Source organism: Callionymus lyra, chromosome 10, assembly GCF_982586985.1.
Source record: "Callionymus lyra chromosome 10, fCalLyr1.hap1.1, whole genome shotgun sequence".
NCBI classification, from domain to species: domain Eukaryota; kingdom Metazoa; phylum Chordata; class Actinopteri; order Syngnathiformes; family Callionymidae; genus Callionymus; species Callionymus lyra.
The window spans coordinates 16,504,961-16,523,277 of NC_141827.1; the positions used below are offsets into that span (position 1 = coordinate 16,504,961).

Consider the following 18,317-nt stretch of genomic DNA (forward strand, 5'->3'; position numbering starts at 1 on the left):
CGTGAGAGTTCTGCTTGTGGCCTTCCACCTCTAACTTAATGTTTATTTCTTAATGCAAGACACAAGGGCGGTGATCTGAAGTTGTTGCCCCTGAACCAAAACATGAATCGATTATCACTGCCTTATGGTTTCACTTAAGAAACCACTATCTACGAGATAAAGAACCAAAGACTACATTATTAGAAAATATCTTGAGGGACTGAAATTAGTTACAGCAATTTACCATGAAGAACAGAAGCCACTATTTGAATTCACACTCCAACCAAATCTAATGCTTTTATACAATTGTTTATCCACAATTTACTGATATTTCTATAAAAGATGAAGCAACACAACACTAATATTGTTTTGAAGTTACTTGATTTTTGTCTGTTGATTCAAATATGTCACTCAAATACGGCCCAGATTATAGAACAAGACACAAGAATATTCTAAAAGTAATCTGCTGGTTTTGCGTCTAAAACATTTCTATCAATCATTCATTAAAGAAATGGTCAGCATACCTCCTTGACAGGAATATTATATTGATAACCGCTTCTTTTATTAATTTTAAATCACAATTCAAAAAGGTTTTGTTTTAAGTTAACCTGTTTTGTGTGTGTGTGCTGGGAAAAAATGTTTTCTTAAACTCTTTATGGTGGAGTTTACTACAAGTGGTAAGTTAGCATTTTTACTTCCACACCGTGGCTTTAACGTGTCATTGTCTACCATAGCGCACACACGCACACTTACACACACACTGTGCTTGTATACACTCAGGTGCTGATATTTGCATGAAAGTAAAACTGCTGTATGACTGACGTCGAAGCCACTGCTGAGGCTCGCAATTCTTTTTCAACTTACTTTGATCGCAATGGAGGCAATATTGTGGTATAGTTTAAGTTGGAGCTTAAAAAATATGTTCCATTTCTGCTGAAGGCATTTTGTATCAATGGACGAATGCTGCATCTGCTGTTTGATTTTGAATTTAACTGCTGAATCTATTTGCTAATGAAGTTGCATATGCAGAAATATAAATCTGATTTAAAAAAAAATTGAATGTGTGTCTTCATTTATTTATTGGCCCTGCTGTGATTGTGATGTATCAAGAGGGTTGATGCTGAACTACATATTTTTCTGGAACAGGCCTCACTTTTATATATACGATATGATAGAATGCAAACACTATTTGCGACTGACGCTTTTTCTGTGTCTCATGAAGGAAATCCAAGCGTACAAGCGGAAGCGCTTCAAATATTCTGTTAATTCTATACATATACAGTAGATGTTGGTTGGTTTATCACACTGAGACCATTCTAAAACACAACCTTTGATAAATTTCTCTAATTAAACTTTCTCAAAGACAGCCAGGGGTTCCACGGTATTTGGTGCTCAGAAGTTCATAGAGGGTATAATTTTCAGTCCCCGTTTAAAGTAAGTAAAGGTTATCTGTAAAGCGCCTCTCTAGACCAAGGTCACAAACGCTTTAACGATCAAAAACGATACACAGTTAAAATGTATAGTTTAAAAGGCAAAATCGGGGAGAAGCCTGCACAAATAAAAGTGTTAAGATGTTTCTTGAAGGAGTCAGTAGATCCATTAAACGCAGAGGGAGAAGAAAATATCCAAAGCTTAGGAGCAACATCCTGGAAGGATTTCTCTCCTCTGGTCCAGAAGTGTGTTCAGGAACCATCAGTAGATTCTGATCCACAGACCTCAGAGCCCGAGCTGGGGTGTAAGGCTGGATCAGATCAGTGATGTAAGGAGGAGCCTGACCATGAATAAAGGTAAAGGTAAAACTTTATTGATCCCTCTGAAAGTAAGAAACTGGCAGCCAGTGAAGAGTTTTAAGGATCTGGGAAATGCGAGTTCTTCTACTAGAGCAGGTTAGAATTCTTGCTGCTTTGATAAAGACTAAAAGTTGGTCATTATTACAGTATAATAGTACCTGTAATTCAAATTGGACCTGGGTGGTTTGACTTCAATTATCACAATTGGATAAAAACATACCTTAACTTCTTTACTGTGTCTTCGAGATGCCAAAAGAAATGACTGAACCAACCAAACAGCCAAACAGCCATGTACCAAATTTCAAAATCTATGTACAATATTTCAAATGGGCCAACAAATTTATGACTGGAGTAGACATGTTAAGGATTGCTAGTCTTAACAGTTTGCTAGGAACATGCTGGAACAACACCTTTTTTATATGAAAAAGCTGTATTTACTGTGGCTAATTGGAAAAAAACAATTTCAATCAATAAAGTTCTACCTGACCTGACCTGACCTGACCTGACACTCTTGGTGGCAGGCTATTGCATCTAATCTCATAACAAAATGAGTTCTCTTTTGAGCATCTAATTCCAAAGTATGTTCTCCAACTCCGAAAGGCAAAACTAGAGGGTATGTTTCCTACAACAAATTCAAAGAGCTCATGAGGTTCTGTCAAACCCACATACAAACTGTTTCTCAGCCACATGGCTGACATGCTCTTAGCCAATGTTGACTTCTATGCTATTTTTTCCACATCAGCGAATGCAATGGAACTTTAGGAAGTTGAAACCAGAGCAGGCTCCAATCAATCTAGTGACAGCACTTCCACACAGATATGGGGAGCGTAAATGTGGAGTGCTATCAGAGTACCCCACCTGTTAGACACCGACACCACAGTGAGGGGGGAAATGTTATTTGTGCCAGTACATTCATCTGCCTTTACCATTTAAATAAACAAATATGATTTCCTTTTAGAAATCACCAGTTTAACAGATAACAATGAAGAATAATAGATGGTTATTATGCTCCTTGTTCAGTTTGTAATTGCAAACACATTTAATCATACAGAAAAGACTAAAGATAAACTATTATGCTAATGAAAGGATATCAAAAACACCTTATACCCACTCATCACAAATACACTAAAAGACAGTGCAAAGAAAAATTAAATAACATTTATTTTCCGAATGCAAGTTCAAAAAATGGTGCGCCAACGAACGTCCCATGCGCGACAGGATATGACGACACAAACCACGATTAAAAAACGGATCGTGGTTAAATCAATGCAAAAAAGTATAACACACATACATAATCGTCACTGTTAATGATTGTTTTAACATAAATACAAAATAATAATTGTAAAAAAAAAAGCATTAAAAAAAAGAAAACGAAAAACACGGTCAATATTCTTCCTGTCCTCTGGATGGCAGACTTTTTCACCCTGCTATACAGATTTTTTGTCACCTGAAGGAACGTGGACTGAACGTTTTTTATCAACGATCCTCGCCCCAAGATATTTGTCATCAACAATTTGTTATCTTATGATACCTGAAATATCATTAATGGTTGAACCTATTACTTACTTATTTACCTATTAGAACCTTAAAAAAGGAACAAACACAGTAATGAATATATAAAAGTATCTCCAATTTGCAATATATTGTAGTTGTTAAAATCTACGACCCTTTGATATTTCTGTAGTTATGTCATAATAAATCAATAAACAAATTCAATAAACAAGCGGTGAAAAAAAACCGAGCTCTTCGCGGAAATGACGTCATAGCTAACTAGCCACGCCCCGACGGATATTTTTGAGCTGTCGCCATTTTGCCTCAGTGTTGTTCGTGGAGGATCGTGACGGAGACTACGACACTGTTTAAGGTTTTTAAACACATTTATACTGGTAATTAAGTCATTCAATTTCATGTAAGCGCGCTTTTGTTACATTGTTTAGTTAAAGTTAGTCTTTAAATGTTTGCAACTTACGTACTTAATTCAACTATCCTGAAACGTTGCTTTGAGGCCCTTGAAACGTTACAGAAATGTCGTTAAAACGGTCTTATCTCTACGACTAGTATTAATAATAATCCAACAGGTGTGGTATTGACATTACATTTAACACGACATTTAATTGCTCAATGGCCTGTTGGATCTTCCGTAGCCCGTTTTAACTTCTACTGGGCTTCTTAGCATGTTTGTTTGTTTTCGATCTATACCGGTACGTTTCTGTTACGTTTCGATCCATATTTGCATTTAGTAACTAGTTAATAGCATTCAATGTGTTGAATTTTGTTGTTTATCTGATAACATGGTAAATACGTGTTTTTCTTAGCCATGATATTGTGAGTTCCTTAGTCAAGGATTTTTAATATAATTTCATTTAAAAAAAAATAATGAATCGAAATTAGTTTCTGAGGTCTGGGATTGACAATGCAACAATACATTTAATGTCTAATGATCTTGTCTGAATCTTATGCTGAAGAGTCTTCTAAGATTAGTTAAGATCAGCTCAGCTATTGTATGAGAAATTATAACCAAATAGTCTCTAATCGATGTTATTGCTGTTATTTGTCAATCCAGGATCTCAAAAAGCCGCTGCAATGCTGTATCGTCACCCTTTTAGTATTTGTGAAATTTCATTTTATTTAAGTTTTTTTTTAAAGCTCTGTCAAAGCAGGGATTATATAGATAGATGGATAGATAGATAGATAGATAGATACAACTTTATTGATTCCTCTGGAGGTCTTCTTGGGGAAATGTTTTTCCAATTAGCACACAGCAACACATATGATAGATTCATAAAAAAAAGAGGAACGAAAACCAAGTTTCTATAAAAAAAAGTGCAAGGTTACATCAATCTAAGTCTAAAGATAAACAACATAGATCAAAGACGAAGGATCAAAGAGTCATACTTTCACTCCACTTCTGCCCCAGAACTTAGAATTGTACAATCTAATAGCACGAGGAATGAATTAGTCCCCGAGTCTGTTAGTGTTGCATCTGTGAAGGAGCATTCGTGCACTCCATCTGCTTCTCTGCTCACTGATGACAGTGTTCAGAAGATGACTGTCATCATCCATGATGGTAGCTTCTCCTGATCAGCCTGTCCAACCTGTGACTTTCCTGCAGATATAAGTATTAGTCAAGTATTGGTCTACATAAGGAAGACTGTGTTCTAAATTAAATATGCAGCAATATATGTGTATCTCACCTATGGATTTATTTTATTTTGTAATGTTTCACCTGTTGTGTTTTCCCATGTATGTCTTAATAACAGTTTCAGCTCCTCCAGTGTTTTGTAGGTTTATTCCTGCTCTCTTGGCCATTTTTGGTGATCCTGGATGATTGGCTAAATACAAAGTATATGGCCAGAAGATTTTTTTTTTTTCACCTTTCAGCATTGGTAATCCAAAGCTGCATAGAAACCGGCACACATTTTTCAACTGCAGTCAATCCTTTCCTGAAGAAACCCAAAGGATTTTTTCCCCACATCCCTCAATTTGAAGATGCTCCAACCCTGACCAGCATCAATAGTTTTTTTTCCTCTTTTTTTTTGGAATACCCTTTTCAACGTTGAAAAAAAAAAAAAAATCCAAAAGACTTTATTGGCCCAAGCAGAATACGTATTTAGCAGTTTGAGGAAAATAAAGGTGTCTCAGAGAAGGGATGTCTAGGAATGTCAGAGCCCCTGGACGACCCACCCTTCTTTTCTGATTGTCTCACGGATCAAGTGTTCCTTCAGGATTCAGTACTTCTAAGGAGATCAACCACCTGCAGCCTGCTGCACAAGGGAGTGCTGAGATCTACCACAGGTATACGTTTGCCTGTTGAAGGTTTATATTTCCACAATCGAGAGAATCCTAACATGGACGTTGTTCCAGCCCGGCTATAATCATATCGTTTTTTAATAAACTTTTTTAATTGCATTAACCACAGACGCCAACCGGAGGACCAGCTACCTGGTGTAGAATCACCCTTGAACCTTTAGTGGTCCCAGCCTAACCATGACCAACAATGGAGATGACTGCTACTTCTACTATTACTCTACCTGCGCTAAAGTAAGAGACTCAATTTTTGCAAAGATTCTTGTTACACAGTTTGGTAATATTGATTATTGTGCATTATTTATGTCTATTATTTCAACTTTCAAATAATAAATACAAAAACAAATCTAAAAGCAACATTAAGATGCTCTATTATTTTGTAAAGCTGTATTGCATTTCAGCCAGTAGTGGTAGATATGGTTGTAATTACTTCGTTTTAGTTGCAGGTTGACTTTAATAACATGTTTATACGTGGGTGAGAAAAGGCTTGTAGCTGTGGCTTAATGCGACTATCACAGACTGCTGTTGTGTTCTAGCCACATCTAATAACAAAATAAGAGACATTAATGTGATATATCACAAATGATGAATGATAATTCTACTTTTCCGATGTTTAGAACTCATTGTTATGTACTTCCTCCCTTTACAGGGTGACAAGTGTCCCTTCAGACACTGTGAGGCGGCCATGGGCAACGAGGTGGTCTGCAACCTCTGGGAGGAAGGACGGTGCTTCCGTGACGTCTGCAAGTATCGCCACATGGAAATCACTGTAAGCAATCCCGTTACATTAATTTCTAGTTTAAACTATCTACATGTGTATTTAACTGGGCACATGTTAACAATCATCTTTTCCCTTTGCAAAATAGAAAAAACGCAAAGCAATCCAGTGTTACTGGGAGACGCATCCATCAGGCTGCCAGAAACCACATTGCGCCTTTTATCATGAAAGACCTCGTTTTATTGAAGGCGCACTTGTTCCACCTGACAAACGTAGGTTCCATTTTTGCTTATTCAACAATGATGCACACATTCAGTATAATCAACGCTTTTTTCAAATTGTTGTAGTTACGGTTGAAGAGGAGCCACTCGAGGAGCCACCCGCACCACTACAAGCAACTCCTCTGCCAGCTGCAGTGAATCCTCAGCTGAGGGGGGTCAAGACAGAACCTCAGGAACCAGTACCAAGCCCCACACACCCACCAGTGGTCATTAACCCAGTTGATGACGATGAGGATGAAGATGGTTAGTTTAAGATTATTCAACTGTGATCACTTTGTATGATTGAAACAGTTTTTTAACTTTCTTTTTTTTAAAGATCAATACTCCGAAGGAGAGGATTCCAAGTTCGGTCCTTCCCCAAGGAAGATGCATAAATTAGGTGAGGTCTCCGTTTGCTTTTATATTTAACAGAACTCTATATTTCTAACCAATTATATGATATTGTGTGTTGTAATAGACGGTGCTCTCAACTTTGGAGTTAGCACTCTGGAAGAAATCAAGCTACGGAAGGCCCTGAAGTCCAACATGATGGGAGACTTTTCTGGCGAGTGGACCGTGAACACAGTCAATGGTAAGATAGAAAAGAGTTGGCTCCTATTGCGAGCATAGTCGAAGGAAAGAAAGATGGTTAGTTGTCATCATTTTGGAATATTTAATTTAGACGGCAAAATAAATCAACACATTTAAAAATGAAGAATCTGGCGACATGATGCCTATCATGATACGATCTATTGTGATACTAAGACACTCCTTGCTGGACACTTTCTTTGAGCAAGCGCAGCATCCAGAGACCCTCTACAAATATACATTTGACAAATACAAAAACAATTTCCTGAAGGAGACCTCATGAGGGATCAATAAAGTTCTACCTAACCTAAATATTGCAAACATTAAAATAATTGTGGAACATGTACTCATGTACTCAAGTACAATCAAATTTATCAAATGGTGCGATTTACTTGAGACTATACAATGTTTTTTTTTTATGTTTTTCAACAGTTTATGTAATTTACTCATTTATGAATGTCATATATCCAGTGAATAACGTTTCTGCTTCTCACTACTTTTGAAGGAAAAGGGGCATCAACAAGAGGAAGTGTGATTGACCGACTTGGAAAAAAGTTGCCCACAAGTAAATATAAACACTTGTTTTTATGTTTGATAATTCAGTAACTAACACAGGTTCCTTCTATTTCCATGATAATAGATGTTAAAACTGAAGAGCAGATGAGAAGGAGTCTGGCGGAGCGCTTGGGAAAAGTCATGTCTCATAATGAGGCTCCCTCATCTCCCCAACCTGGTGGGTACCTGCCTTGCTTTCTTCTTGGTCTTGTGGGTCTAAATGTATAATCTGTTTGCATTACTGTTCTGGGCGGTTTTATTTTGTCGATAATGAAGGCAAGTTGATCACTGTATATTCTATCCTATCTTGGGTTACTAACAAGCACAATGACATGTAGGTTAATGAGCAGTTTGTATTTGTTCACCTTTTGCAGGTTCTCCCAGACAAGGAGAAAAAAAGGTTGAGGAAATCCGCATCAAAACTCTCGATGAAATAAAAAAAGAAAAGGCGGCAAAGAATCAAGACCAAAACACCTTGGAGTCACTCCCTGTCAGGGGTGTGAAAAGAGCCATTTCTGTGAAGGAGCAATCCATTGAAAAGGTGAAAAGGTTCTCCGAAATCATCCAAACCAAGAAGAGGAGAAAGGAGGAAAAGGAACTGGAACGGGGCCAAAGCCCCACACAGAGCCCGAAAGAAGCCGAGAACACCACAAGTAAAACGCACGAGAGGCTAGACATGGCCTCTAAAGAGCCTGTGGCTAACAAAGGAGAGCTGCGAGTCAAAACCTTGGAGGAGATCCGCAGGGAGAAAGCAGCCAGGATTCAGGCCCAGCTGTGTCTCGACTCTGACTCCCAGAAGGCTGCTCCTCAAGAACAGAGTAATGTGAAGAAGCCACGTCTGCTTAGCACCAAGAAGACTTCACTCAAAAGTAATAATGTTTCCTGATTTTACAGCTGTTTACCCACTTTTGCACAATCTAATCTGACTTGTTGTTTTCAATCAGATGGCGTCACGACAGAAAAGAGTGTTGAGGATGCAGCGCCACCGAAAGCCTCTGTTAAATCTGAGGTACATACTGACTGTAGATGCTCAGTCCTTTGAAAGTTTGATGCCATTTTGTTGTTTATAGGTTGATCCAGCCCCGAGCAAGGAAGTCAAAGTCAAGACTTTTGAGGAGATCATGCGGGAGAAGAGTCTCCGTCGACAGGAGCTGGCAGGGCAGTCCAGCCCCAGCAACGGCACCGCAGGATCCGCTGAAACGAGATCCAAACCGCTTACAGGGGGAAAGAAAAATATCCCCGATAACAGCCAATCACCCCCAACCAAGAGCAATGCTCGCAATATGCCTACATCCAAAATGGTCTCCCCTCCCATCAACTCTGTGCCTGCACGGGCAGTGTCTCCGGCCGACCTTGAAGTGCGACCTTCTTCACCGGCCGAACGGGGCCCAGTTTCTCTTTTGGCCTCAAAAAGTCCCCTTGATAACAATCGGAGAAATTCTCCTGAACTCAAGCAGGGCATCAAAGGTACGACATGCTCTGTGTTAGTCGACAATTGTTTTATCGTCAGTATTTACTCATACGTCTTCTTTTCCAGTCCGGCCGAAGCTGAACGTCAAGCCGTCTGTGGTGAAGCCTGCGCTCCACGTGAGACCAGGTTCCAAGAGGAAGGCAGTGGAGCACTCTGCTGTCGCCGCGATCAAACCCCTCAGCAGCAGCCCCACGATGGAGGAGGAGACCACCCCGAGCCGGAGAGATGTAAGCCCACTGTACCATTTCTCCTCCATGTGGAGTCGAAGCTTAACAAAGACATTCTGTTGTAGGCAAAGCCATCGTCAGGCACAGGAACCATGCCAGTCACTGCGGCTCCCCTCGTGGAGAAGGCTGACTCGCTTCCCGTCAGTCTGGAACACAACATCAAGTTGTCATCAGACGCCTCCAGAGACACGTCCAGGTATTTAAGCCACTTTTTCAAAAATCAAAATCCACCTTCTCATTTCCTCTCATCTTCCCTGTGCTTCTAGCTCTTCACTCAAGTCTCCAACGCAGAGCAAGACCCGGAGGCAAAGCATGTCTTCCTCCCAGGCAGGCGCCGCCGCCTTCTCAGCCACGGATGACTTTGAAGATCTCCTCAATGAGTTCGCCGACAGTGAATATGAGGAGGACGCGGATCCCGGTATCGGAGAAGACGACCTCCTACAGGAACTATCGGACATGATTGACAGCTGAGGGTGTGCGATCGCCCTGTAGGAACTGTTTCTATTACTTACCGAGCGCTTTTAAATGTTCATATCAGATTTTAATCTTTAAGCATTCTTCCCTCCTGACTCCAGACCTTCTCTCCACTGTATGCTAAGGATGTCTATTTTTTCATTTTGTTGCATTTTGTCAGGAATTCAAATACACGCTTTTCAGAAATGATTGTTACTTCATGGATGTGCTGTTCGGAGGTGAAGCTTTATAGTGTGTATGTGTAAGAAAGGAAGAAGGTCCGATGGCTCAGCATCCTTTGTCATTGTCCTCTTGTGTTTTTACTACACGGTAATATTTTATTCACGATAATCAGAGGCAATGTGTGTAGGTGTTCTCAGGGACTGTAAATGATGCAAAGAAATGCCAGTTTAAACGTGTCGTTTAGCTATGTTGGCATCCTGCTGTCACCTGATGGCTTTCAAATGGGGTTATTTTCTTAAATTGTTTTCATCCTTTTACTCTGTAAATATGTTGACGCCATGTCTGTGTTTGGTCCTTAAATATTAAGTCAGCCACACGACTACTAAAGAAACTTTAACCAATAACTTATGGCGCTTGATGTTTTTTTTTTGTTTTTGCCTACGTTCAAGTCTCTTGAGCCTTTCGGGTCTGAATGCAGAAGAGGGTTAGTTTTACCAAGAACCTTTTAATCATGTGGTAAACCTATAAAATGCATTTTTATCAATGACAAAAATGTAATGTCTTCAGAAGAATTGCACCCTTTAAAGTAAAATAAAGCAGAAAGTATTTCATTATTGCATAATCCAAATGAAAAGAGGCTTCTGACGAGTTCCTACAGTGTGACCGCGATGCAAATATGAGCAATGTTGCTGAGTTTTGGAAATTCTAAATGGGGTTTTCCTGTTGAGTCAGGAAACGGGTCGGGCTGCCGCACGATCAGTTGGCACAAGGTCTGCACTTTGCGACACTTTTACAATAAAGATACAATGGAGAATATTTGTTTATTTTTCTGATATCATTTTGCTAAATATTGAAGTACACCCAATCCGCTACTTGGTGTCTTCCATGAATGCAGCAAATATAACCTATCTTTGTGATATTCTGACCAAGTGTTCAATCTGCTATTCACTAAATGGAAAGCAGGGATCATTATTTTTGATTGAGTCCATCGCAGGGATGGATAATTCCATTTCCTCTTGGGCCACATAATATACTGGGCCAAAAATATAAAGCTAGACAATACCAAAACCAGTCGAAAGGTTCAGCCAAAGAGAGCATGACTCGCATGTTTAATTCAATCTTCAATATGCAAATAAATCTTTAATTTTATTTAAAGTCTGATATCATAAAGTTGTCTCAAGACACTTTACAGTTTAAATAAGAAAAAGCAATGTTTTAACAAGCAAAAACGTTGAGCAGATCCAGACTCTGTGAGACTATAGTGGTGTAGTAGTGTCCATGGAGGATCATGATGACAAATCTGGTCGTACTCTGGAAAAACCTCGGGCTCCAAGAGGGATTGAGGAGAAAAGTGTATCCTCTCATCCTCAGTCATCGCCCGGGATCCTGCACGATTTCATCGTTTCTTTAGGTGAGGAGCATGTAATGACTGCTGCCATCTAGTGGCATCAGCTAAATTAGAACACAAAAATAAAATAAAAATACTCTGAATATTTACATGTTAAAATCTAATAATGATGAAAAAATAAAACATGATTTGAAAACTAGTCAAGTCAAAAGTCAATGCAGTGCTGTTAATATTGATATAGTGTATATATCATATATATATGATGCGATATATCATATATATTGCATCATATCTCGTAATCGTATCATATAAACAGATCGTTTATATGCAATATATCATCACTTGTCACTGTATATATCATCTTGAATTAATACTATATCTTAATATAGTATTCTGTGTATCTCACAGAACTAAGGTTGCACATTTTCTTGTGTACGGTTTACTCCGGTTTCCTCCCAGAGTCCAAAAACAATAACAACATTTTCTATTCTGCGAGTGTGCCCTGCAACAAAACTGGGAATAACAGGTAAAAGTTGTCATTTTATATTTTACAATAACACATATTTATATTATTATTTTAACCTTTTTTAGCAGCTCTTTCTCTCTCTTTTGAATGACATCAGGATTCACAATTATTTTCCAATCTCACTCTACAATACGACAGTAAAACTCAATGCAGACAACTTGACCCCAGTCCAGTCGAGTTCAGGTGGGCGTATTCCTGCCGTGTTCCATCCCCGCGCGTGCACGCCGCCGCCGCTACAGCGCGCTCCCGCGGCTCTCTGGATGACACGCTTAGGTGAGAGAGTGACGGTGAGAAGCTGTCGGAGCTGCTCCGGCGAGGCCCAGATCCCGGAAGAAAAAGTCGCCGGTGCGTGCGAGAGCAGCGCAGGTAAGAAAGTCCTTTTCTCTGCATGGCCGTCTGCGGCTGCCGGTCCAGCCCCAGTGGCTCGGCTGCATCACCGGGGAGTTGCCGCAGTTGCGCTAAACTGGCCTGTTTGTTCATCCTCTGGATGATGCTGCGGTTTCTGTGACCTTGTTTTCCAAAGCCTGCTCGGGATTTGAACGAAACGCCCCAACGAGTTTTTTAAAGTAGGCCCTGCCCCTGGCCCTGTCCTGCGGTGTCCGGAGAGAGACACCCCAGAGAGGGCGTCATGTGAGTGACTTTGAGTCCGGGACCACGACTGTTCGTTCTGGAGGTGGACAGTGTATGGGGGTCGGACATGTGGGGTCCTCGAGGAAAAACGCACATTTTTTTTGCTGACCTTGTGTGATGTCAGCAAGTGAAGTTGGAAGTCTGCATCTGTTTCAAACCAGCTGCAGTCATACGTCACAACTCCCGAGTGTTCACCAGGAGCTCCTCCATCACTTCATGATAAGATGTTAGAAGGATCAGCAGCATCAGCACCTGAGAATGGTCAACATCAAGTTTATCCTGGTTTTATCTCACTGTAATCCACATTACATTAACATATTCCAATACAAACTCTTTACATTGGACCACGAAAGATACCAACTTTATTCATGGGTCTAATGGAAGAGCAGAAAAACACTTTTTGTTCTACTTTCAGTTGCATTTCAGTTACAGTATAGTACTTTTACTTCTATCTAGTATCAGTACATCTGCACCCCATACAATCTTTCTTCAAAAAAACCTTCTGCACTAAAAATATTATTTTTACTAAAAAAAAAATCCAAAATTTTCTCATAAACGACTTTTAAATGACGATTTTAACAATAAATAAATTACAATATAAATACAAATTACTTACTTACAATACCATCATTAAATGATGCATTCCAGTCAAACACGAACCCTCTCTAAATCCATTTGGTCCGACTAGTTTCCTCTGCTGGGGTTTCATTATTTTGATTTTTCTGATAATCCACAGGATTAGGTCTAACAGGCTATGACGTCATCACAAGCATATTATTATTATTTGTTGCTTAGAAGCTCTTGTCGTCGAGTTGTGGTTGTGACTCCTCACTGTTACAGTCATGACTTGCAAATATTGCTTTTCCTTTGTTCCCCACTTGTTCTGTGGTCGATGACACTCAATGATGGCTCTAATGTTTTGTCATGTACTTTCAGTTGTTCTTCCGCTTTTTAACAAGTGTGTCTTATTCATTTTCAAAAAACCTATTAATTCCAGGCAAAATACGGTGTGTCATGTGCACATGTCAGTCAACATTTGTTTTATCAACATTATTATACATCGTTGTTTTGGATCTTTTCATATATTGCTTCCCACTGGGGTATGAAGAAACCCTAAACCCTCCTGGACCATCCTACAGTCTAAAACATTATTTTCTGTAAACCTTACTATTTAATATGCTATAATTACTGTAGCTAATAATACATCAACACTTTTCTTCTCTTTTCTTCTTTCTTTTTACTTTTTCGCTGGTGTGTTCCAGCTTTTGAAGGATTTAGAGTACTATATAGAGTACTTTAGAACCAATGCTACTTTCCAAAACATTTGCATCAGCATATGATTCTTTAATAGAATGCACTTTGGTGTCTGCTGTGACGCCGGTGCAACAAACCATTTTTGTCTGAAGTTTGCATTTTGTGTTGTAAAAAAAGAAAGTAAAGCCTAGGGATTGAACAGTTTAACCTACGTTTACCATCACAATGCTATTGTTTGATCCGTGAAAAATGAACCACATTTATGGAATTCTTGCTTTACTAAGAATTATACAAGGTCCAAACATTTACCATTAAGCATCTCTGTTTTTCACTACCAACTTTGACTAGAAAACTTTGTTGAAATACAGTGGATACCCTTTCGATTTTCACGCTTTGTTTCATTGCAGCCGTTCGCTAAAATCATTTAAGTTCATTTTATTTCCTCATTAATGTTCACTCAGCACCACATCTTAACAGAAAAAAACACAAATGTAGAAAACTGAAACATCAAATGGTCATTAGTACCTAGTTTTCTCCACACATACCCTTAGAATTGAGGCCAACGAGTTCAATCTTATCTTATTTCTCATAGTCTGGGAGTCCTTCATGTGTTTTTTGCCAACTCTCTGCAGGCTTTCATGCAATATAAAAATACTCAGACAGTGCTGGCTGGGCACTTCTGACTTTTGTTTGTCGTGTCTAAAGCCATTATTTTGTCACTGATTCGGACAGATGTCGGCCACAGCTGGGACACCTCAGACAGGGGCAGTAGGCAATTACCTACCTCGACGACTGTGTTGCAGCGGACATGTCTGCTGGTGATGGTCACGACTAGAATAGAGCAGGATTCTGTTCATCTGTTCATTGGATGACCCACTCTACCACCTGAGTCACTGCTGCCCCAGAAACGTTCATTTTTAAACAAGAGAAGCCGAACTGCCTTAAACCTTTAAGGTTTTTGGAGATAGTTGACAACTCTCAGTACCTCGGTATGTGGCTGGACAGTAAACTGGACTGGACTTGCAACACAGACCATTTATATAAGAAAGTTCAGAGTAGACTGTACTTTCTGAGGAGGCTTCGATCATTTAACATCTTCAGGAAGCTCCTCTGCATGTTCTACCAGTCTGTGGTGGCCAGTGTCCTGTTCTATGCTGTGGTGGGATGGGTTGGGAATGTGTCCAAGAGGAGTGTCAACAGGTTGGACAGGTTGATCAGAAAGGCTGGTTCTGTGGTTGAAACTGGACTCACTGGTGACAGTTGCTGAGAGAAGATCACTGGACAAACTACTGTCCATCATGGATGATGACAGTCATCCTCTGAACACTGTCATCAGTGAGCAGAGAAGCAGATGGAGTGAACGAATGCTCCTCCCATGATGCAACACTAATAGACTCAGGGACATTCCTAGTGCTATTAGATTGTTTAATTCTGAGTTTGGGGACAGGAGTGGAGTGAAAATGTTGATGTTATTATGTTATTCTATGTTAATCTTTTTATCCTTTTATTTTTTCTTTCATCTATTTTCTTTAGACTTAGATCTCTGTCATTTGTCTGTTTGCCCTTTATTGCACTTTGTTCTTGGTCTTCTTCAATGAATCTATCGTCTGTGTTGTTGGAACAACAATTTCCCAAAGGAGATCTCCACAGGGATCAATACATTTGATCTATCTTTTTATCTATCTATTTAACACGTGGCAGGAAGTTAAAGATATAAAAATACCATGGGACTGAATTTTGGCTAATTTAAGGTGAAAAATATCTGTTCACCAGTTCAGATCATTTCAATTGTTCAAGTCATCTTGAAACAATATGTAATTTCTAGATGAGGCATGGAAGAGAAGACCAGTGTAAAATTCACAAATCAAGCACTTGATAAGATGATCAAAATTAAAGCTTTTAAAAGCAAACAAATCTTTTTTCCTGGAATACATTGAATTTACCATGATATGATATTAATCATGGAAAAAAGCTTGAAAAGTCTTACTCAGAAAAAGACATTAAACATCTTGAAATGGGTCCTTTATCCCCAAAACTAGTTCATTTAATTGTAATCAATATTTCTTAACGCTCATGGTGGTCTAGTTTGTTCTGGACTCTAAATTCTAAATGAACTGGATTATGAGTCTATATGACTCTATACAGGTATATACAACTATATGAATGTAAAGAATAAGTCAGACAGATTTTGACCAGGGTTTGACACATGTTTATTAGAACAATAATTGTAATGTTGAGGTCTTGGCCTTTGTAAACATGCCGTTTTTCTAGTATTAATAATTTTCCAACCGTCCCTCAGATTCCTTATGGTGCCTCAAAAATGCATTTCTATAGATGCAGATGCTCAGGATGATTTTTTTAGTGGATAAACATTTTAATATTAAGTTTTGAAGTTAGATTTAAAATTAAGTTAAGGAACAGAATATGTTTCGGGAATAATATATGTTTCCCTAGGAACTAGGAACTGTAATTCCAAGACGTCCAGGATATGAGTTTTCTTGACAAACCTGTTGTGTTATCAGTTTTATCTTGCCCTTTAAAGTATACACTTTATTGAATATTGTTTTGATTGTTTAAGCGCTTTGTGACCCTGGTCTGGAAAAGAGCTATACAAATAAAAATGACTTACTTACTTACTTACTTATCAAGCTATAAAACTAGAGAGGACTAACTCGAACGTCCAGCGATCTCAACTTCTATACTCCATGTCTGTGTTTCTGTGAAAGTTAGGGTCTAAAAACAGTATTCAGGGAGTGCCTTGTAATTCTCCAGTTTGGCCACTTGACGGAGACACAATACAGTTATTGACCTCTCCCGTGTCTCTACAGATGCTGACAACTTTCACCTTAGATAGCGAGATAGATACTTTATTCATCTCCTTAGAGAAATTCACGGTTCAGCAGCTCCAGAATATGTTACAAAGAGATAGAACACAGGGGCATGCAGGTTATGTACAGTCTAAAATATACTGAAACATATGTATAAAAAGGAAAAAAAAATAAAAATAAAAAATCCTATCATCACCATGTTGGAACATAAAATAGTAGGTTTGATCCTGTTGAAGTTCCACTGCTGTCATGAACCCTCAACCGTTTTGATCACCAGGAGGAGTCCGGGGCTTGTCGACAGCTGGAGACTTGAGACTTTTAATCTTTTGAGTAGCAGACTGACAGTTCCAGAGACCCCCTGTGACTGAGTGGGATTTGAGTAGATGAGAGTCTCTGCGTTTGGATTCAATCGTAAAGAAGAGCAGGCTTTATGGATATTTCTGTTCGACACGTGTACTGGAATTAAGTTCATGTAAATAATTGAGCAGAGATACTATTTGTAGTCCCATCTAAGAAGGCATCCTGCATCTTTGTCTACGTCTGAAGAATCTACTGTCACAGAAATGGCTTATTTTTCAATACTAACTGATGACAAGTAAGCAACTAAGTAAGTAAAGGTTATTTGTAAAGCGTCTTTCTAGACCAGACTCACAAAGCGTTTTAACAATCAAAAATAATACACAGTTAAAATATATACTTTAAAAGGTCAAGACACATAAGACCAAAACAGGAGTCCAAGAAAATCAGGGAAAAGTCTGAACAAATAAAAATGTCTTAAGACATTTATTGTTTGGACACAAAACTAAACTGTCACAAGATAACATTATTTCCCCTGTGAACCTTTAGGTCTCATGTTTAATACTCCTGCTGACCAAACCAAACGATGGTTACAAAAGGGAGATTCAACAAAAACAACACACAGACGAATGAAAAGACTTATAATACAAAAATATAGCGTAACAATAATTTTTGCCTTGTCATGGAGGTTAGTTAATTGTCTATGTTCTGCCAAAATTATATTAGATTGGTTGCCACAGCGTTATTATTATTATTATTATTGGTAGTATAATAATGACAATAATAACAGCAACAACAATAATAATAATAATAATTATTGCTTCTGTTTTGTTTTTCTCTTATATCACTGTCTGGGTCTCATGAAAAAAAAGCCTGACACATCCTTGAATCAAAACAAAAAATAAACATTATTATAGATTTAAAAAAAATCGAATTTTGTCATTACAATCATTTCTTTCCATAATAAAAAGGGCCTTTTACATAAAAACATTGTTTAAACTAAAAGTCTTAAAAACATCACTCTGTGTTTTAAAGGGATAAAGATAAGTAAGTAAAAAAAAGCTAAGTTAAGTTAAAATCTATAAATTTTGTTCTCTAATTATTTGAAATGGTCGTGATTTAAGTCATAAAACATGACAGTTACATCATTACACATTATCAACTTTAAATAATCAACGGGTTCAATCATCGGGGTTCACTGCTTCTGAACAAACACGCACACGCGCACACACTTATTGAACACAACTTTCCACACCTTGGCAGATGGGCAGTAGTGATCTCCATCTCTAGTTTATTAGTGCTCGAGCGGGGAGTGTCATTTTATCACTTGTAATTGTCCTGCAGTCCCCTCCCATCACCCCGGGGGCTAACTCCTCATTGTCTCCATTGTTTGCCCTGAAAGT

General features: G+C 38.7%; 2 protein-coding genes across 12 annotated transcripts in view; both read left to right on the plus strand.

The window, feature by feature from the left end:
- Nucleotides 1-3,567: 3,567 nt before the first annotated feature.
- On the plus strand, nucleotides 3,568-10,435 carry zc3h11a (zinc finger CCCH-type containing 11A). Of its 5 annotated transcripts, none has more exons than XM_087800881.1 (15): nucleotides 3,568-3,655; nucleotides 5,495-5,564; nucleotides 5,689-5,810; nucleotides 6,226-6,345; nucleotides 6,443-6,818; nucleotides 6,892-6,954; nucleotides 7,033-7,146; nucleotides 7,648-7,707; nucleotides 7,783-7,875; nucleotides 8,072-8,566; nucleotides 8,642-8,706; nucleotides 8,768-9,164; nucleotides 9,235-9,395; nucleotides 9,461-9,591; nucleotides 9,662-10,435. In XM_087800881.1, the coding sequence occupies exons 3-15, from the start codon at nucleotides 5,757-5,759 to the stop codon at nucleotides 9,864-9,866; spliced, it is 2,334 nt and encodes a 777-aa protein (XP_087657007.1). In that variant the 5' UTR covers nucleotides 3,568-3,655; nucleotides 5,495-5,564; nucleotides 5,689-5,756; the 3' UTR covers nucleotides 9,867-10,435. The 5 variants fall into 5 exon arrangements, with proteins under 5 accessions (XP_087657007.1, XP_087657009.1, XP_087657005.1 ...); XM_087800883.1 differs by having other exon boundaries at nucleotides 3,576-5,564; nucleotides 6,443-6,566; nucleotides 6,642-6,818; XM_087800879.1 differs by having other exon boundaries at nucleotides 3,578-3,655; nucleotides 5,030-5,564.
- Nucleotides 10,436-12,193: 1,758 nt separating this feature from the next.
- Nucleotides 12,194-18,317, plus strand: part of nfasca (neurofascin homolog (chicken) a) — a 62,908-nt gene continuing 56,784 nt past the window's right edge. For 4 of the 7 annotated variants that reach the window (XM_087800222.1, XM_087800223.1, XM_087800225.1 and 1 more), the window contains exon 1: nucleotides 12,194-12,271. The gene's annotated coding sequence lies outside the window, so the exon portion shown is untranslated. The remainder of the gene's footprint in view (nucleotides 12,272-18,317) is intronic. The other 3 variants (XM_087800227.1, XM_087800228.1, XM_087800226.1) reach the window with 2 other exon arrangements.